Raw genomic sequence first — 21,652 nt, forward strand, 5'->3', positions numbered from 1 at the left:
CTGCAGTCCCTAATGCAGTCATAGCAGGCCAAGGTGTCTGACAAAATTCCACTACCTTTTTTTTTTAAGACAACCTATAGATGCCACCAATTTTATTCCAATTTTCCAAAACTTCTGCTAGTGGAGCATCAATCACTCACTATATCTTGTCCAATTTCTAAGTTTCAGGATTTATGTGGAATTACAATTTTAACACACAACCACTCTGCAAGATTTCTGTGAATTTACAGTTTTATCTTACCACCACCACATCTGTTAGAGACATAAACCAGGTGATTTTTACCCAGTTCACAGCCCAGACCATCCCCGGAGACTCTGGATGCAAACAGTCAGTGCAGTCCCACCTGGGGAGCCAAATTCTGTCACAAAACTGACTTGGGATGTTCCACGACCATGAAAGAAACAGGACCCATGGACAGATTTACACAGTTTTACTAAAGCTTTGTCAAGATCATAAGACCCCCATCCTCCACTAGAGAAATGAAAGCCCCCCCATTACATTTTGCAGCAGCTAATAGATAATTTACAACAAAACACATCTGAACACATCATTAGAACCATCCTGACCTTCATTGCCATGCACAGCACGGCTTCTGGCAGGCGAGGTGCAAGCGTTAGATTGGCTCCAGGCCTCAGGAGACAAAAAGGACTTTCTCATCTCCTAGGTTGAAGTTTCCTCAAATCAGGACTTTTGGTGATTGCTGCTCCTAGTGCATTCCAGGAGAGTGCTCAGGCCCTAGTTTGCAGCTCTAGGCAGACACAAAGCAATCAGTATCAAGCTTGTAGGAGAACAGGTAACTCATTAGGGCAGGGCACAGCAGGTAACCCTTTCTACACACCCCAGTCTAACCCTTCCCCCCCCAGTTTCCCCTTCCTTGCCACAAGAATAACTGGCCTGTGAATCACAAACTGGATTTAGAGGTGTGTCACATGGCACGTGTTGGTGGAGAGGTCTCTTTGCCCATGGTTATGGGGGATTTACAGTTACTTCCAAGACCACTGTGGGGTGCAGGCTAGTGCTGTACATTTTCCTTTGTCCTCAGGTCAATGAGCAGATTGAACATTACAAAAGGTTTAGCAGGCTCAGCAAGTGGAGATGTCAGGAGTGTGCAGGGACTTGCCTGCATTCCTATGCAGGCCGGCAGCCAGAGGAAGGAGAAGGGCTGTACAAGTGACAGCAGCATTCCGGGGAGGGGAAAAAAAAAAAAAAGATAGACAAGCAATTCCCAAGCTCCCTGCAGGGGCTTCCTGCCTCCCAGGGAGTTGTACTGCATCTAATCTCAGCCAGCGTGGGCTGCGTAGCAAATTCAGAGGGTGTGCAGAATTAACATTTTAAGCAGTGCTCATGCTGCTCTGGTGAATGAGCCTGATATCTCTGGCTCTCTGGCAGAGGGGTCGGAATGTTATCTCAGCCCCTTCCCCTGCACTGACCCCCCAAACACACACCCTAAGTGTTGCTGCTGTGGATGCTTTTAGGGCTGATATTGGGGCGTGGGTGAGAGCTCTGTAGGACAGCACTGAAACTGTCACCTGGCCCATCCCTCTGCTCAAAAGGTTGTCATTCTCATGGGCAGTCTTTAAGGATCTCTAGAAGGGGAATTTTAGGGGAGGAAAAAATAATGTATCTCCTTGGTTAGGAGTTTATTTTATCATCCTTGGGGACAAGCACCTCTTGTGCCACTGGCAATCACACTGACCCTGGGCTGTCCTGTCCAGTCACCTTTCATTTGCAAGAGGGATGTGTGTTTGTGTAAAGAGGGATGTACAGTCCCCGTGAGCACCTTACTTGCAGAGTTGTGATGTTTGTTCCCCAGCACTCAGCAATGTCCTCTGCACCACTCAGCCCTACTGCTCAGCTCCGTCACAGTTAAATCTCTGTAAGGTGAGGCTACTCCTTTGCAGTGGTGCATTTCCCTTTTCTACCTGATTCCTCACAAATCCTGAAGAGCTCAGCCTTAGACTTGTTCTCTCAGGTTTTCTCCTGCCAATATAATTTATCAATTTGATAGCTGCAAATGCTCTGTTCTTTACAGGAGGTGTTGCAACCTACTGCAGTGAGTGGCTCTTTTCATTCCCTCTCCCCCTACCCACCCATCAGTTACAAATCCCATCACTAGGCTTGCAGTTTGAGCCATTTGCATCGCTTCTTGTCCTTCCAATGTTCTATAAACACCTTTTTTTTTTTTTCCATCCCAACTGTTGAAAAATTGGAGTCTCTGCCCAAAGTAAGGGATGCAGCTGCCGCTTTCCCCTTCATGGGGTTCACTTAGCAGCAATGCTGAGCACATGCCCCAGAGACACACAGGACAGTGACACGGCTGGTCACACGAGCTGCCTTCAACAGCACCTACACGCAGGACTCGGGTAAAACAAGACACACAGCCAGCCAAGTCCCCTTCTCTTTGGCTGGCAGGGGAAGACAGTCATCAGTGCAGGTACACAAACACACTCAGGGTTTAAAAACATGCATACATTTGCAGGTCCCCAAGCATCAGCATGGCCCATCTGTCCACCCACAACTCCTGCAGTCGCCAGCCCCTGACCTACCCCACAGGTCCCCAGCTCACTGGCTGGTCCAGTATGGTGCTTGCTGCACACATGTAGCATTCACACTCACCCCCAATGCACACCACTTTCAGGGGTCCCCCTGGGAGTACCAGCACACAGACCCCACCACCTGCCTGATACCCCAGCTTAGACCCAAGGGCCCTACTACTCGCTGGCAGGTCCAGCTTAAAGTTTGCTAGCAAATACACATGCAAACTTCTAAACTGGAATAAATGTGGAGAGTGGAGAAAAAATGGAAAAAAAAATCACTGTATCATCAATAAATACTCTGTCCTTGAACCCTGGGCCAGGGCAATCCCAAACACAAACACAGGCTGGGCAGAAAAAGGACTGAAATAGCCCTGAGGAGAAGGACCTGGGGGCATTGGTGGATGAGAAGCTAAGCATGAGCTGGCAACGTGCACCTGTAGCCCAGAAAGCGAACTGTACCTTGGGCTGCATCAAAAGCAACGTGGCCAGCAGGTCAAGGGAGGTGATTCTCCCCCTGTGCTCTGCTCTCGTGAGACCCCACCTGGAGCCCTGTGGTCAGCTCTGTGCTGGGTCTGACTGGGATGGAGTTAACGTTCCCTGCAGCAGCCCATACAGGGCTGTGCTCTGCACCTGTAGCTACAACAGCACTGGTATCACACCAGTGTTGTGTCTATTGCTGTTCAATACTGGCACAGCTCCAGGACTCCCTCCAATCCCCCCAAAAGCCAGCAGGCTGGGGGTAGGGGACATCACCAGGGCACCTAAACCCACCAAAGGGATATTCCATACTATATGATGTCACATTCAGCAATAAAAGGTGGGAAAGGGGAAGGAGTGGGGAGGAGCGGGCTCTTGTTATGAAAATGTATGGTCTCGGAACAACAGCTACGTGTATGGAGGCCCTGCTTCAGGGACATGATCAAGAATCAATCATAGATGGGAAGTGATTAATTTGTGAGTAATTTCTTTCCTCTCTCTCTGCTTCCACATGGACTTTTTTTTCTTTTGTCCCCTCTTCTTTTTCCCTTTAGTTCAATTAATTTTCCCTTAAAAACAATTTTATCTTAATTGTTTTCCCTTTAATTAAATTATCCTTATCTTAACCCGTGAGTTGTTTTTTTTCCTTTCTTCTTCCCTTTCTCTTCTGAGATGTGGGAGTGAGAGAGCGGTTGTGGTGGAGTTTAGCTGCCTAGCAAGGTAAAACCACCACAAGCTCTGGGGCCCCCAGCACAAGGGCATGGAAATATTAGAACAAGTTCAGAGGAGGCTCACAAAAATGATTAGAGGGCTGGAGCACCTCTCCTATGAAGACAGGATACCTGCAATCATTGTTGATTCCTGTCTTCAGTGTGTGGGCAGAAGTTCCATCAGCTGTTCTGGAAACTGAACTCCTGTGCCTTAAGGTAGGATTTCTTTCATGTTTTGCTACAGCTGCCAAAGATAATTATAGAGGTTTGACTGCAAAATTACTGTTAACATTGCATCTTATGTCAACACCCATTTAGACAGTTAAGTTCTTGAATGTTACGTATACTAGATGTTACTAAATGCAATGTTATGGTCTTACAACTCAGGATAGGATAGATACAAATGCCTCTTAAAACCCAGCCTACATTACCCCTACTGTCACTTTGCCGTCAAAATACTAGTAAGTGGACTGCTCAGTAATCAATCTTCCACACCATACTTGGGAAATGTGAGCTATGGCACAGAACCCTACAAAAACACACAACACAGACTTGTGTGCTTATATTTAAAAGTCCCACTGACATACGATTCAGAGGTATAAAGTACTTGAAACAAGATATAAAACAGGAAAAAGATATAAAAATCTTCAAGAAATATTTAAATAACATACAGCTATAAATTTTGCCTATACCTTTTACTCATCTACCCTTAAAGTACAGCAGAAAAAAATCCAGTGATACTGGAGTGAAAAATTAGTAGTCTGTGCACTAAGTCAATGCTGCTTACATGCCTTCATTCAGTAAAGGCCTGGAGTATGAAGCCTATGCAAGATTACAATCAGCTTGTTTTCAAACAGTTCATCTATATGACAAAAAAGTAACTTACCAGCCAGTTTCCTAGTGAAGTGCTTCTGCTGTACTGAGTACAAAACCAGTAGCCATACCTGGCAGTCACAAAACAAGCAATCAAGAATTGAGCAAACCAAGGCAATAACGATGCTAAAAATACCTTCAACATTTTACTTTAAACTGTTACGCAAAATAAAAGGTTAGCAAAAATCCAGCTTTCAGAAAACTGCCTTATGTTTTGGTAATTCTGTTAAAATTTCAAATAGGAAAAAAAACGTTAATAGAGAAATCAAAGTAGCCATTTCTCTCGGAAGTGTTATTTCAGCGTTTATTCTGCTTTAGGACACTGGAGCGATGCTACTCAAAAGAACGTGTTTTGCACTCTGCAGTTACCTTACTGCAGATGTTTGCAAGAACACCGCTGCTTTATATATAATATAATAACTCAGAGCTCGCTGCTTTAACGCGCAGCCAGGACTGAGAGCACTTGTGGCTACGCTTCCACAGAACTACCCCCTGCAAAGCCCCAGCTCCTGGCACACCTTCGCGAAGTTCATTTCGTCGCTCCCTGAGGGACGAAAACACGGTGAAACAGGCCTCGGGACTGCTCTGCTAGCAGGAAGAAGACGTAGGCGGCTGGCAGGAGACTGCATCCAGAGAGCCATTTGGTAGCCGAAACGCGCCTCCCACACTGCCTGTAACGAGCAGAGAGGGAAATAAACTCCCCCTTACCCGAGGGGAGGGACGAGAGGCTCCGTCCCCCGCGGCCAGCCCCGTTGCGGGCCGGCCGCCCCCTCCCCGCCCCTCTCCCCGTCACCCGCCTCAGCCCGGCCCCGGCCCCGCGGCCCCGCTGCCCCCGGAGCGCCGCCCCCCCCTTCCCCTGGGAGCCTCCGCGGCCCTGGCCAAGATGTCTGCCTTCGGAGCCACCCGGGTGAGCGGCGGGGTTGGGGGGACGCGGGGCAGGGCCGGGGGCTGCGGAGGCCTCGGAGGTCTGAAGGGCTCGGGGCTGCTCGGGAGCCCCGGAGGATGGAGCCGTGCGGGGCTGAAGTCCGCGCCCTGCTCTGTTTTGTTGTGTTTTGTTTTTTTTTGTTTGTTTGTTTGTTTGTTTTTTTGCCGTCTCGGCCATGAATTGGCAGCGTTTATCTCAGGAGCGCTGCTCGTGTCTCTCTGCTGTTGTGCTGCACACGCAGGGCCGTTAGAAAACAAACAAACAAAAAAAATTAAAAAAACGGGTTTTGCTTCCTGCTTCTAAGCGTCAGGGCTTACGGTTCAGAGTGTTTCATACAGTGCCTTTTCTAGCTGTGCTGCCTACACAGTTGTTTTGTGTGTTTGTTTGTTTTGCTTATGTTGGTTTGTTTTTGTTTTTATATGTGCAGTACATAAATATTGGTTTTCTGAAGTGCTGCAGTTCTCTAAACTTGAAACATTGCTTACATGGAAAGAAGTTACTGAGCAGTGGAGAAAGGTTGTTTTTCTGAAGGGCTGAGCTTTTATAAACCTGGATTTCTGTATACATCAAAAGCTGCTGACCCACCGGCACCTCCTAATTTCCAGGGTGGAGGTGGTTCAGGGCTCAGGTAGCACCTTGCTAAGCCTTCGCAGGGGCCTTTTCCTGGCTTCCCCACTTCCAGAAGTAGGTAAAAGTTGAAGGGCCCTGGGTCAGTGCTGAGGCATGACCGCTGGGCTGGGCCTGCAGCCAGGGCGGGTGGCGTGCCAGGCCAGCGGGTGTTCAGGGCACCAGGCAGAGAGCTTCCAGCCATAGGAAGGCGACAGACAGTGACCATGCACCATGTACATCGGTGTTCCGAGTTCAGCCTCCGGACACGTCACCTTCACAGTCACGGTTTTGGCTGCAGAGAGCTGTAGGAGTTGTGTGAGCATCGCTAGCACCTTGGCACTGAATCCAGCTGTCCCACCGAGTCCAACAGGGAAGCGGATGAAATAGGTGGCAACCCAAATTCTTACAGGTTACAAACTGTGGTCCTTTGTCACTTGATTGCTTGCGCCACAGCCAGGGATGGATCACACCTTGTCCTTTCCATGTGTCTGTCTGTGGTGTTTCTGCAGAACCTTCCGTGCTGATCTGGCATACCCCAACAGACATAGGTTTTCTGGGATGAATTTCACTGTTTCCTTTATGTAGGATGTCACCCTTAGCATTATTTTGAATTCAGTACTTTTTCTAATTGAGACAAAACATTTTGGTGAAAAAGCTGTGTATGACTATCAAGGGCTGCTCCTTTAAAAAAAAAAAAAAAAAAAAGGTGATTTCTAGTACCTAGCTTTTGCTCAATGTCATCATCATCTTGGCTTCTACTAGATAAAGGAAGGTGTAAAAAATTCTGAATGATTGAGGTTCGTCTAGATGCTTGTTGATTTTGTTTGTTATCCTATATTACAACAGTGGTAGCAGTTGCATAAAACGTAAGTAAAATATCATGCTACTATTCTGCAATGCTATGGCTTGTGAAAACTCCAAATGAGTAATATATTGCCTAATAGAAAATACAATCCCGAACTGTGAATAAACTTAATAGTTAAGTATTCAGTTATGTGATACCTTCCCCTGTCCTATGCCTCGTCTTCCAGCATTTCTTCACCTTTCAACTTTATAGATGTTTTCAGTATGCTTTAAAAATACCTCTTTTCACTCTGTTGATACCCATGTTTGCTTTTTTAACCTTCTCTGCGTAGCATTCTTATTTTTAAGAGCAGTCATCTACCACTACTTTGTTTTTTAACTACTTATAGCCTACCCAGCTATATTCCGCTCCTGTCTCTAGAGTTTCCAATACAAATTCTGACATATTTTTGTACTATTATGATTAATTCAATTTTCTAATGCTACAAAATAAGTGACTGGTCTCATCAAACTTTTTTTTTAACCTAATCACTTGTCACACGATGAAAGAGACTGACATCTGCAATGTCCTTTCAGGTAGTTGCAGAGAGAGATGAGGTCTCCCCTCAGCCTCTTCTCCACGCTAAGCAACCCCAGTTCCCCCAGCCACTCCTCATAAGATGTGTTTTATAGCTTCCTTGCTCTTCTCTGAACATGCCCCTGAACCCTGACGTCCTTCTTGGAGTACACAGTACTCAAGGTGCAGGCTCATCAGTGCCACGTACAAGGGGACAATCACTTCCCCAGTCCTGTTGGCCATGCCAGTTCTGATGCAGGCCGTGATGACACCACTACAACAGTAATCACTAAGTATATATACATTACTGCAACTTGCTAGAAGGGAATCTTGGGCATTATTAGGTCAAAATATTCTGATACCTATTGTTTATTACGTAGATTGTTGTTTTCAGAATCATACTAATCCTGACCATAGGTAAACACTGGACGGGTGGAGTGCTTAGTAGTGGGCAATAACTTCTGGCTTGATTAGTGTACATTTCAAAATATACGTATTATTATGTCTCTGAGCATGTTCATATGTGGATTTATGTTCTTTAAAGAAGACGTGCTATATTATGCTTAGTTATTTTTAAATAATTGATTTTGCAATCTTAGAAATGGGTACACCAGTTCACACAAGCTCAGTGCTGTCTTGGATCCCATGTTGATGTAAGCCATCAGTTTGCATCAGCTTACCACAGGAACAAAGTTGAAGGTAGCCAGGAATTCTTCTAGATCATGTTAGTCACTGTATTGGACCTGATGCGATACTGTTTTCTAAACAGGGAATCTATATTTAAAGTTGTGCTGCCATCAGGTTAGTAGCTTTAGGAGACTTGAGCTATCAATGTCTTATATCTCCTGTTCTGTTTCTCTTCAGCGGATGCTCCAAACCATTGCAGGGCTTGGATGGCGATCACATTCTAGTAAACCTGCTCAAAATGTCCATACAGGCAAACCTGGAGCTGGCTTTAGCTTCGGTAGGTATCACATTCTTTGAAAGGAGTGCAGCAACTAAGGACAAATTGCAGAGTTAGTTTAAAAAAAAAAACACACTGTATTGCAGTTCAGTATGAAGAGAAAGTTGAATTTTTTTGGTTACTAGAGAGGCCCAGGAAGTGGTGGTTTAGATTGTCTTGAGAGGAATGACACTACTCTTCTTTTCCCCTACTCTGACAACTGGCAAAATTAAAGCTAATGTAGAATTTGTGACTTCTTTTTTCTTTTTTATAATAGAACTTACTGATGAACAGAAAGAGTTTCAAGCTACTGCTCGTAAATTTGCTCTGGAGGAAATTATTCCTGTTGCTGCACAATATGATAAAACTGGAGAGGTAAATCTATCATACAGTAGGGGACAATTAGATTTTTATATTACCCTGCATGAAATTTAAAATGTTGGCTGTGATTAATCAGAAGGTGATTTTCCTCATTTATTTCAGTATCCTCTTCCACTCATAAAACGGGCTTGGGAACTTGGTCTTATAAATTCACACATACCAGAAAGCTGCGGTAAGTAAATATTTTTAATCTGTAAAATAAAACTAAGAAAAGGACTTGGAGGTGTTTATATGTGTAATTAGGGATTCTGTATAAAATAAACAGTTGCATATTTGAATAATTAAGTTTAACCTTTTAATTTCCTGTTTTATTCATTATGTAGTCTGAGCCTTCCATCTTCAAAGGCTATCATGGAAGTGAAAGGGGTTCCTAAAAAGGATAAAGACAGCAAAAGATACAGAACAGCTTCTGTATGAGAAATAACTAAAATGTCAGTGTCATGAAGAGTGTGAAAAGGGATTGATAGCTCATCATCCCTTTCCATACAACTAGAAGGCATCAGTGAAGTCAGCAGATGGCAGGTTCTGAATAAAGTAAAGGAGATAGTGTGAATTAAACACATGCTTTTCCTTAAATGTAAAAAGATTTAATGAACAATGCATTGGATGAAGTCCTACCACTACAAGGAGCCTGCCAAGATGCATCATGAGCCCATTTGTTATAGGCCCCTGCACCAGCACTGATCACTGTGAACATCAGCATGGAACATGCTAGCCCTGCATTATATTCACCCCCCAGACCAGGTCCACAGCCCAAAGGTGGCCCCTGAGCACTTCTACAAGACAAAGCTGTGGCATTTCTCATCACGGTACCAAGAGAAACTTGTGGCAGAGTTGCTCTGTCCCTGGCATTCCTGCTCCCAGCCAGCCTACCCCATTCTCCAGCCAGGTCGTTCCTTGGTCACATCTGCTGAACAGTTAAAATCTCTATATCCCCTTCATTTTATGCAGTGTGTAGTTAATTTGTGAAACTCATAGCTGCTGCATGATATTGATGCTAAAATATTTACCTATGTTAAAAAGAGATGAGTGCAAATTCACTGAAGGGAAGTCTGTCAAGGGTTAGCGTTAACAAGGATACCAAGAGTACTTCAGGCTGAGGGAGACACCTAGAGGATGGAGCATGTATTTTGAACAAATGTTGCTGCATTGTTACTGTATTTCGAAGCACTTCCCAAAGTCCGTTTCTGTCAGAAACAGATTACAAGATTGGTTGGCTGACTAACATGAATAACTCGGTATTCATAGGAGCTATGGTAGCTCAGGAGCCTTTGTGGTCACTTCTCTGCTTCCTAAGAACTCTAAAGGACATTCTCAAATGTAAAGTAGTCAAACAGTTGTTGCCATTCTGTGTAACATGCCCCATATCAATCATGCAACCTTGGAGCAGTCAAATGTAGTTTTCCAATCATCTCTTACCATTCTGACAAAACTTTATTTAAAAAGTTGGTGTGGGATGTCTGATCAAACGCAGCGCACAATCAAGTGTATACGGGGCAGTATGTTTTTGATAGTTAATTTATGTAAATTGCTAGTATGTCCCACTTTAAAATCATTTTAGTAAATTAAATATTTCAACTGTAGGCGGTCTTGGCCTTGGCAGTTTTGAAGCCTGCCTTATTACGGAAGAGTTAGCTTATGGATGCACAGGGGTTCAAACTGCCATTGAAGCAAATTCCCTAGGGGTAAGTTCTGTCATTTCTTACCTCCTTTAAACTGAAGTCTGTGCGTTTTAAAAAAGCAGATTAATAGTATAAATATTTTCTTTCAGCAAATGCCAGTAATCATTGCAGGAAATGAGCAGCAACAGAAAAAATACTTGGGAAGAATGACAGAAGAACCAATGATGTGTGTAAGTATAACTTATACACTGTAGAATGTTCCTAACCTACATTCATTGGTATTAGTCATTTTTTGAAAGAAAGCAGTGGTATCTACTTAAAATTTAGCCTATTTTTGCATGTAAATACACTGTGTCATTTATTCAAAGTCAAGGAATAGTAAATTTGATGCGAACAGTGAGAAAATAGAAGATATTACCTGGAAAACCATCCTAATCACTTACCAAAAAAAAGAAAATTATTTCCCTTTCAGGAGGTTGTTTAGCTGGGGTCATTTAGCTTGGAGAAGAGAAGGCTCAGGGGAGACCTTATTGTACTTTACAATTGCCTTAAAGGAAGTTGTAGTGAGGTGGGGATTGGGCACTTCTCCCAAGCACCAAGTGATAAGACAGGGAAGATGACTTCAAGTTGCACCAGGGGACGTTTAGGTTGGACATAGGAGAAATTTCTTTACTGAAAAGATTATGTGACATAAGAATAGTTTGCCCAGGGAAGTAGTTGAGTCACCATCCCAGAAGGTCTTCAAGAAATGTGTAGATATATAATTTAGCATGGTTCAGCTGTGGACTTCAGTACTAGGTTAAAGGCTGGACCAGATGACCTTAGAGGTCTTTTCCTACCTGAACAATTACAAGCTTCTGTGAATCTAAGAAGAGGTGTGGGAGTTTAAAAGAGGCTTATATAAGCACATATTCATATGACATGCGCAGTACTTGTTACAGAGAAAGAAAGAGTCATGTGCAATGCATTACAACCTGAATAAATAAGCCCCATAAAATGAAGAACACAGTAGGTATAAAAATTTACACTGTACTCTTATTTGCAAATTTTAAAGATCCTCAGCTTTTACATCAGTTTGTGAAGTATGAGGAATTGATGACTTAAGAGTTACAAAATGTTTCTGTTTATCATGTTTATCTGGTGTACGAAAGGCTCAACATGAGTCAGCAGTGTGTGCTTGCAGCCCAAAAGGCCAAATACATCCTGGGCTGCAACAAAAGAGGTGTGAGCAGCAGGTCGAGTGAGATGATTGTCCCCCTCTGCTCTGCCCTTCTCAGACTCCACCTCGAGTACTGCGTACAGGTTTGGGGCCCCCAAAACAGGAAAAATGTGGACCTGTTAGAAAAAGTCCAGAGGAGGGCCACAAAGATGATCAGAGAGCTGGACCACCTCTCCTGTGAGGAGAGGCTGAGAGAGCTGGGGATGTTCAGCCTGTAGAAGAGAAGGCTCCCTCATTGTGGCCTGTATATTGAAATACTGAAAGGGTTCTTCTAAAAAGGCTGGAGAGAGACTCTTTGCTCACTCAGATAATACAGGATGAGGAGTGATGGTTTTAAACTAAAAGAGGGGATATTTAGGTTAGAGGTTAGATAAAATTCTTCACTCAAAGGGTGAAGAAAACCTGATCTAGTGAGTGGCATCCCTGCCTGTGGCAGGAGGGTTGCAATTAGATGGTCCTTAAGGTCCCTTCCAGCCCAAACCATTCTATGATCATTAAAAATTATTTTAAATATGCATTTATTAGGAAAATTAACCCATATTTGCTTTGACAGTTGTTGCTTTTGGTAGTAGGGTTTTTTGCAGGGTAGTAGGTTTTTTGTAGGGTAATAGTTGTTGCTTTTTGTGGTAGGGTTTTTTGTATAATATTTTAGGGTTTACTATGTGGTTTTGGTGCACATAGTCTGCAATAATATGGTTCCTAAAGAAAGAACTTTTTTCCTCAAGATTTTATATTTTATTTTTTTCTAGGCTTACTGCGTAACAGAGCCTGGAGCAGGCTCCGATGTGGCTGGTATAAAAACAAAGGCTGAGAAGAAAGGAGATGAATATGTTATTAATGGACAGAAAATGTGGATCACAAACGGTGGGAAAGCAAACTGGTGTGTTAACAGTTGACTCATCCTACATTTTCTATTATTCTGTTCTGTACTGGCTTTTTTTTTTCCCCAAAGTTAGATATTAGTGTTTCTTTAAAGTTCTGTTGTAAATCCAAGTCTTCATTATGTTTCACCCCAATACAATTTTGCATCTGTGATTAGTGTATCAGCATAAGGTATAAGACTCTCAGGGCTGTGCAAAGCTTAAAAAGGAAATTAAGTGATGATATGGCAACTATACATTCAAGAATACCTCTTAAACCTTGATGCTACCAAACAAAATAATTTTGCTTTTTTTTCAAGGGAGGACAGCAGGAGTGTGATTTAACTTGCAAAATACTCAGGAAGCCCATATTACCAACTACTTTACTTTGAAGGTGCAGTGATCGAGATCACTTGCTACTGATTCTGTTCAAAACATCTCTCACTTTTAGTGAGGCTAGAAACACTCTTGGATTGTGGTGTTACATTTTATTTTCATAAGGGAAGACATTTTCTAACAGACAAAGAATCCAGATATTGCTGTGGTGGTGTGTCTGTGGAGCATGCTTGACAATATAGACCTCTTTTCATCGTGTCTCACATAATACCACACTCATCCCCAACACATAAATTGTCTTAATTTAAGTGAAAAAGCTGTGTGCATTGACTCATAAAGCTGAATTTTCTAATTATTTATTTCCTTGTAAAAGGTAGAACTATCAAAGAGAATGTACCAGCTACATGTATCTTTTGACATTACCGAACACCATGAATGTGATTTACAGCTGTTTAATTTCTAATTGAAATACTTATTTACAACTTAGAAGAATAACATTAAGATCTTTGAAATCAGATGATAACATTTTCTGTGCAACACTGTATCTCCTAAGAATTCATTTTTAAATATGTGATGTGACAGGTTTCTTTTTTACTGTTCGTGAAACTGATAATACCATAAAGACTTAAAGTAAGTGGAGAAGGTGGAGAATCTTTGCATGTTTATATTAAGTAATTTTATTAAATCTTGAATGTTGCAGTAAGAGATGCAGTGACACTTCTCTCCATTGCACACTGTCGGTTTATTTTTGTAAGGGGCAAGAAGAATGGATTATTAATTTCCTTATAGATTTATTACATGCTAGAGACACTAAATATATAGATATACACACACATTGTTAATTGTGAGGATAAACTGAGTTTCCACTTCTTTGTTTTACACTAGGTACTTCTTGCTTGCTCGTACCGATCCAGATCCAAAAGTTCCTGCAAGCAAAGCTTTTACTGGATTCATTGTGGAGGCAGATAGCCCTGGAATCCAAATTGGAAGAAAGGTAAAGAAAGTATCTCTTACTTGACAAACCAGGGGTTATTATTTGTTTCTAAATCAAATCACAACAAATTGCAATTAAAGAAAACATGTTACGCAACTGAACGTTTTCACATTGTCATCTTTTCATTTTCACAACATAAACTATTCATAAGACATAATTTTACTCAGTCAGATAAAGAATTATTCAGAGTGGATTAAAAGAAAATGATTTTGAATAGCTGCAAAAAAATCTTTTGAGAACCATTTTATTGATCAATGCCAGTAGATGAGAAATACGCCGTCAAAGGATAAAAAAGAAGGTGGACAGTTTTAACCATAATTACACAGTGAGCTTTAATTTTAGCTACTGCTTAAGGAAGGCTCTCGAGGTTCTGGTGCAAATTAAATAAATAGGGGGAAAAAAGGAAGGAATCTGAAAACTTGAAAACTCCATTTTATTTTTTTGTGCGTGTGTTTCTGTTACAGTTATTTTTTTCTACTGCCTGCATACTAGTTTCTTTACTTTTTCCTTTCCCACCTCAAATGATACAGTTGAACTTGAGAAAGACCACGTGAGTGATTGTAGCTACAGAATCAATTTTATATAGGCGTAAGATAAACTGCCCAGCTTAGACAAATAAAGGGCATGCTGGTCTGTAAATGCAGAACTACTATTTGTCACGTATATGGTAATTCTTAGATGAAATTGAAGTGTCTGGGAGGAGCTGGAGGGGAGAAGCTTACCTTATGCTTTGAGTAAACTAAAGCAAGATAATGTGTTGCACCTTAGAAAAATCCAAGTTAGTTGCACCTCCGTAAATTTCTCTTTTCAGGAAATGAACATGGGTCAACGCTGCTCAGATACGAGAGGTATTGTCTTTGAAGATGTGAGAGTCCCGAAAGAAAATGTATTAATAGCTGAGGGAGCTGGCTTTAAAATCGCAATGGGAGCTTTTGATAAGACCAGACCACCTGTAAGTATCAAAAATAATTTATTTATAAAATGTAATAGGAATTTTTTTGTTTTTATTCTGTGCTGTATTTAATTCAGGTAGCAGCTGGTGCTGTTGGGTTAGCAAAAAGAGCACTCGATGAAGCTACTAAATACGCTTTGGAGAGAAAAACCTTCGGGAAAGTGATTGCTGAAGTAAGTTAATTACATATTTATTCATACGTATTCACTTATATAAGCTATGTTTTCACATCAGTACAGTAGATGTACTACTAGTGATTTTTCAGGGTTGTTCCTTGATTTTTAGGGTATGAGTTACTGTATCTCTGCCATTGCTTAGGTTCTCAAATACATAGGTCAGTGACATCTAAGTAAATCTAGCCATGCAGTTACTCCAGGAATTCTTCTAAACTCTCAAGACATACGTAAGTTCTTCAATACTAATAAATAGGGATTTTCAGGAAAGGTATAAGCCTCTCTGAGCTATATGAAACAATACACAGTATTAATAAAAACTTAGAATATGTTACCAATCACACAATTTACCAGTTTTAAAGAAATTTAAATAAACAGCTAGCTAAATAAGATGTCATAAATACTGAAACACAACTTCATAATTCAGTACTTAATCCCTGTGACTAAATGAATTTTAGAATGAAAACCTTAAAAGTCTAATTCAACACAGAATTATGACAGCTTGATCCATATTCTGTAGAACTCATCTTGTACAATTTACTTTGTTGAAGGTATTAGTGTATAAAAAAGATTATATTCTTTTTGGATGTCACAGAATCTTAAGCAGGCAATGTTAATCTAGTGTATTTCATCATTCATAGCACCAAGCAGTGTCATTCATGCTTGCTGAAATGGCAATGAAAGTGGAACTTGCTAGGATGGCTTACCAAAGAGCTGCATGGGAAGTTGATGCTGGCCGCAGAAATACCTACTATGCTTCCATTGCAAAGGCATTTGCTGGTGACATTGCAAACCAAGTAGCTACAGATGCGGTGCAGATTTTTGGAGGAAATGGATTTAATACTGAATATCCTGTAGAAAAACTAATGAGGGATGCTAAAATCTACCAGGTAAGTAAAAGAGAATGTGATCTCTACAATAATGCCTAAATTTTATATAGAAATACCTAATGGCTACTTATTTCAAATCTTGATGTACACATATGAAATAATTTTTTAGAATGACAGTAAGTATCCTTCAATTTAAAAAAAGGGAAACTCAAATTGGGCAAATTCTTGCATACTATGCACTAGATCAACAGCTTAACCTACATGTAACAAATAAATTTAATGGTGTGTTTTTTTCCGTATATGGTAACTCTGAAATTCTTAGGCTCTTCTTCATTTGGAATCTTCTTCATTTTGGAATCAAACACTGTTGAAAACACTACTCAAAATACCAATACTTCCTCTGGTATTCTATAAGTAGGTGTAGTTTATGTATGATGCTGTTCTTGAAAACCTTCGGTGCTGGAAATTCTCTGATTTTCCATATGTATCATAGACTGGTGCCTGCCTATAGTTTAGCTTTTCCTTCAGCCTGATACCTAGTTCAAATAACAGTTGTTGCAAATTATCTCCTTTTACACCTCAGATCCAAAGACAGTATGCAGAACAACTGATTGGTAATGACATTTTAGGAGCTTCTCACGTTTTTCTTATCTTAGTCTAGAAGAGAACACTACAGCGGCTTCTTCACCTTTTTCCTCATCAGTCATGCTGAATGACTTTTTTATTTTTATTTTTTCCTTTTCTGTTTCCAGTCTCTTCATTGCTTCTGGCTGTACTCCAAACCTTATGTTTGAAACTTTGGTAGCATAACCCAGGCAGAATATTTCAGTTGATATATCACCAACATTGAGTGTCATGGACTATATCGTGGTCTTGCATATGTTGTATTAACAGAATTATGACACAACCTGGAACGATTAGCCTGTTTTTAACAACAAACCAAACCTATACTTACTCATGTTTAGCCTGTAGTCACTCATAATTCCCAGGTTTTTCTGCATTATTATTGCTGAGAAATTATTCCATGTTATGTCATAATTCTTGTCTTGGGATATGTTATGCTGCAGTTCTTTATTCAGCAAGAATGTTTTAATTATGCTCAGCAAAACCAGTAGTCTTTTCACCTCTTTCTGATAGTAATAGCGGCTAGGTAAAACTTATCAGAATAGGTATCAAGAAATGCATGTGAACCATAATCTGAAAGGTTAGTTAGTTATAACAGTTGTCGTTCTTAAGATCCTATGTAGTTAGCATTTCTCTTATAGCTGACTTTAAAATGAAAACTATGATTCTCCCTAGCCAATATTTTGGTTTTCTCTGTTTAAGGAAAGACAGCTACTACTCTGGAATCTAAAGGTCCTTAGTACTAATTGCAGTCCTGCAAGCAAGATGAATGAGTAATATAATTAATTTTACTTTGGGCTTTTTTTCTGTCAGGTTCTATGTTTTTCTAGAGAAAGATGTTGTGAGGGTTGGAAGCTTATTTAAAAGTTAAGATTAATTTTACAGAATTCTAGTTATTTAGATCTTCTATTATACTGATCCATCACAGGTGCATGTCAAGGTAGACTTTTCTAATTGTTCAATCTAATAAGATTTAGTATTATTTTTTGTTGTTTTTCTGCTTCCCTTCATCCGTTAAAAGAATACAAGGAAGGATTTTGTCTTTAGAATAATTTTGCCCATGTCTCTTGATAATGCTTTACTATATTATGGCCCAATTCCACATGGTACATGCTTTTAGCCATGGGTTTCATGTATAAAACTTCATTTTCCACTTGTTCTTTTCTTCCATATATTTGATATTTCTCAGTATTACACAGTTCTACTACTTCCCTTCAGTTGAAGGTGGTGCTAGAAGCTGCTTCCGTTGCTTATAAGCCAAAACCTCTTTTGCATTTATTTAAGCAGACTGAGAGTTTTGATGTCTTTACACTTGAGTTCCATGGCTGTCTTCATCAGCAAGTAATTTAGTACAATAGGAGGAAATTAGCAGATTGCAGGAATAGCTGCTGAATGCCCTCCAGCTACACTATATCCAGTTTGGAGAGGCTAAGTTCACAGCATGCCTGTTTGGTTACTTGGACTGAATGTCCCCATTATGTGTGTAATTGTAAAGGCTTGTAAGTTGTAAACAAATCTGTAAATCGTTATAGGCCTAGACAATTTTGGCTTCATTAGGATTTGGACCATATTTGGTGTATAGAGGGAGTAGAGTTTCCAGTTAAGTTTGCTCTAAAAAGCACCTACTTTCACCAAACTAAATCTGCTCTATAACCTGGATCATTGTAGGGTAAGCAGCAGCAGTCCGATGATTCCCTTTGAGAATGAAAAGTTTCCTCTGAAGCAAAAAACTAATGTGACTGCAGATTATAGTGGTTCTATTTCCAAAAAGCTTTGTAAGTTTCTTGAGAATACTGTCCCTGTTTTATGACTGCAGAAAGTGAATTTACCTGAATTTGAGCAACTCGGCAAACCAAGTTCTGGCAGACCTGGGAACTGAAACACTTGAATCCCTAAGCTGTGTTACTTCCACCCTCAAATCCTGTTGCAGTATATCTGTGGAGCATAGAGTCTTCTTACTGCATTAGAGCTTCATATATACAGTGTTTTGCATCTCTGTCTTTCCTGCCATCAAGCCATGTAAAACAGGGTGATGATGCAGAATGTTTCTAGAAGACGATGCAAGAATGTAAGGTTAAAGAACAGGAAAAAAAGGGATACTGTATTGGAGAGAGTACTAGTTAACAAGAAGAAATGGAAGTAAATGAATCAAAGCAAATGCTTGATGTGACCTTGAAAGGCTAGACAACAAAAATACAACACTCAGCACAAGTCATCTTCTCTTCACCCATTGTTTTAAAACCTAGTTTGTAAAACCTAAACTATGTATTTTCTTCCTCAGATAACACGTTTTCTTGATCATTTTGGCTCCCTATGTCTATTTGCCTGAGAAAATTATTGAATTTAGATGAGAGGATATGAGACTGTCTCTCAGTGTCTTGTGTATGATTTATTTTATTTAGCCAAATGTAGTTACTTAATCACATTGGAATTTTTCAGTTCTATTTTTCTTGGATTTAACATTCCAATCCACACTGTAATCTAGTATGCTAAGGAGGTTTAAAAGTGTAGAAAGATCAATTTAAACCTTTTTAAGAATGATCATCTAACATTGTTTCAATTCTTCTTTTCAGATTTATGAGGGAACTGCTCAGATTCAAAGGATGATCATAGCTCGTGAACATGTTAGCAAATTTAAGGCTTAAAGAAATGTGTGTGGCACTATGGTAGTATTCTGTGTTCTCATGGAAGAGGATTTTAGTGTGTTTCTCAATACAATGGAAAATTTGTGGAAAAAAAGTCCTTTTCCTTAAAAATCTTTTTATTGAATACATTATTAAACACTACTTCTTCCCATCCACTCCCTCTGAATTCCAAAGTGATTGATTGTTGTCTTTCCCCACTTAATCATTTTCACTCAAATATTCAGCCTTTGATGGGGGAAGGGAAAAAACCTTCCCTATAAAATTTATAGATTTATTTGATTTTAAAAGTTACCAAAATTCAGATTTTTTTTTTTTTTTGGTCAGTGAAGGCATTCAGCATGTGGAAATTCAGCATGAGGAATTAAATACGGAGAGTTTCTGTATTGTTTATAATGATACAGATTTGTTCCGTCTCTTTTATCATTGGCATTTGGATGGATATCAAATTAATAAATCTCAGGGAAATAGTTACTTACAAATGCTATTCTAATTCCTCAGGAATACCATGTTGCAGCAGATTGTCTCTAGGTCACCTAGAGCTCGCTGAAAATAAATACGATAGCATGTTGGTTTTGTTGGCCTTTAGAAATTTGTATTAAAAAAAAAAAAAAAGAATATTAATTTCTGGACCATTCGAAAGCATGTATTATCATAAATTAGAACACACTGCACTATTATTTTTCTCAAACAGAGACAGGATTACTATTTGTAGTTTGTCTATATTTTATGTGTGTCCCTGAAGCAATATGAACAAAACCTACTTCTTGTTTTCAAAAGACACAGCATAATAGGGCTTATTTTCAATTTCTTAACCACGTTATTCACTTGAATCCAGCACTGAAAAAAATGTCATTGAAAGCCTTTATCTCTGTTCTTCAAAGAAACCTGTTGTGTTCATGAAGAAAATACTTGTGCCTTCTCCTGTGCAAGACATCTGCGTTACAGCTGGGTGTTATGGACAGCTTTTGGTAAAAGTAATTATGTGGTTTTGTTATAGCATAAATAAGAATGATTGTTCAATTTTTAACTTTTTAATTTTAACCAATGCCACATAAAATAACCTCTAATAAACATTGCCATATTTTCATTTATAATATATCTATTCTAAATTTGAATATTACTCCAAAAATCCAAGTACAAAAAGGGCAAGAAACGAGAACCTCACAACACAATGTTTTTTCACTGTAAAGTTAGATGATCAAAATGTTATTTCTGACAGCCGTTGCTGCATTCGAATAAAACCTCATTTTAAACAGAGAGGCGTGGTGGTTTTATTCATTTTGTTTGCCACATCATTTAAATTGTATTTTGCATAAGTTGTCCAGCGTCTGAAACAGGCAAATAGCTTCACCTCAGTTCCTCCTGTGCTACTGCCCACAACAGCTGCATGGCTGTTGCAGTTCAGCAGTGTGAAGGCTTTGCCTGCATGACGACTGTTCTGAGGACTGAGATCCAACCCAGCAGTGACGGTATGCGGCTTGAAGGAATGCAGCCTCTCTGACTGGTGCACTTGCTTAAGTAAATGTTCAGTCACGATGATTCACTTCAAGTCAAAGTGAAACTTTTCCGTAAGAATGACTTATGTGATCATTTTTATTTCAGATTCAATGTATTTAAAGGTATATTCCTTTCCATCAGTGTATGCACTTAACTGTTTGCAGCAGGAACAGCAAAGGAAGAGGAATTCTTGAGAATTTTGTGTTTTGTTTGAAATTTGGCTAGACTCTGCTGGGCAGTGCTGGCAGAACGCATGTTCCCTGGACTTCTTGGAAAAATTACTCAGCCACATCTGGAGTGCCATATCCAGCTCTGGGCTCCCCAGCATAAGAGAGAGATGGAGCTACAGGAGACAGTCAAAGGGCTGCTAAATGTCAGACAGATGGGACAGCTGCACTGAAGGAACAGATGACAGATTCTGGTATTTGTCACATCACGTCACAGTGAGAGTGGTGGGATAAATGCCAACACAGGTCAGATGTTTGTTTTCTGTGTAGTCAATGCTGTCTAGGTAAATTGCAGAAAAGCAATTTCTAATCAATGGTTTTGATGATTGCAAACTTAGAAAACAAGTACTCTTGGATAGCAATAACAAAAACTATTTCAGTATGTTACTTAAAAACAAACACTAATGGACAGACCTTCAGGAGTTAGTCCTATCACTTTCTAAAATAAATAAATCAAATTATAGAATGATATGCTTTAAAGTTCATAATGGTGACTTTGCACTCCTGATAAATTTTGTAATACTCTGGCTACAGGTTCTCCTGGAACTTTAAATGATTTCCTTTGGATTTTTAAAATTCTCTGCACATTGAGGTGAAAGCCCAGTACTGTTTTAATTTTTATATATCTATGCATATATGTATGTGTCTATATAGATGCACATATTACTGTATAATTACTGTATTTTATAATATTTAATTACTTGGTATTTATATAAGCTATGCATTTATGTAATATGTATGATTCAAGTGCAGTACGTCTACGTTTTAGTACTATACAAAGGAAATATGGTAGGAACCAGTTCTTGTTCTCAGATCTGCTTTTACGTTAAAAAGAAAAAAAAAAAAAATGATACCAG

At 39.9% G+C, this 21,652-nt stretch overlaps 1 protein-coding gene and 1 long non-coding RNA gene across 2 annotated transcripts; one reads left to right on the forward strand and one right to left on the reverse strand.

Annotated features, from left to right (window-relative positions):
- Positions 1–634: 634 nt before the first annotated feature.
- Positions 635–5,253, reverse strand: LOC309891533. The gene is made up of 4 exons (XR_014319528.1): positions 5,117–5,253; positions 4,612–4,669; positions 3,858–3,969; positions 635–749 (listed from the first exon to the last, which is right to left on the reverse strand). It is a non-coding gene; the product is annotated as an uncharacterized lncRNA (long non-coding RNA).
- Positions 5,254–5,370: 117 nt separating this feature from the next.
- LOC309891532 (medium-chain specific acyl-CoA dehydrogenase, mitochondrial) lies at positions 5,371–20,328 on the forward strand. Its single transcript, XM_082785894.1, has 12 exons — positions 5,371–5,505; positions 8,357–8,456; positions 8,713–8,810; positions 8,919–8,988; positions 10,401–10,501; positions 10,588–10,668; positions 12,407–12,537; positions 13,739–13,847; positions 14,659–14,799; positions 14,877–14,972; positions 15,614–15,862; positions 19,000–20,328. The coding sequence occupies exons 1-12, from the start codon at positions 5,482–5,484 to the stop codon at positions 19,069–19,071; spliced, it is 1,272 nt and encodes a 423-aa protein (XP_082642020.1). The 5' UTR covers positions 5,371–5,481; the 3' UTR covers positions 19,072–20,328.
- The last annotated feature ends 1,324 nt before the right edge of the window (positions 20,329–21,652 follow it).

This window comes from Aythya marila, assembly GCF_965140915.1.
Source record: "Aythya marila genome assembly, contig: HAP1_HAP1_SCAFFOLD_158, whole genome shotgun sequence".
Taxonomy (NCBI): Eukaryota; Metazoa; Chordata; class Aves; order Anseriformes; family Anatidae; genus Aythya; species Aythya marila.

Excerpts from the sequence above, each read along its gene's own strand:
- LOC309891532 (XM_082785894.1), top strand. The coding sequence starts at position 5,482 with ATGTCTGCCTTCGGAGCCACCCGG. Across the intron at positions 8,457-8,712 it reads TGGAGCTGGCTTTAGCTTCG|AACTTACTGATGAACAGAAA; the intron begins GTAGGTATCACA and ends TTTTTATAATAG. Across the intron at positions 13,848-14,658 it reads GAATCCAAATTGGAAGAAAG|GAAATGAACATGGGTCAACG; the intron begins GTAAAGAAAGTA and ends TTCTCTTTTCAG.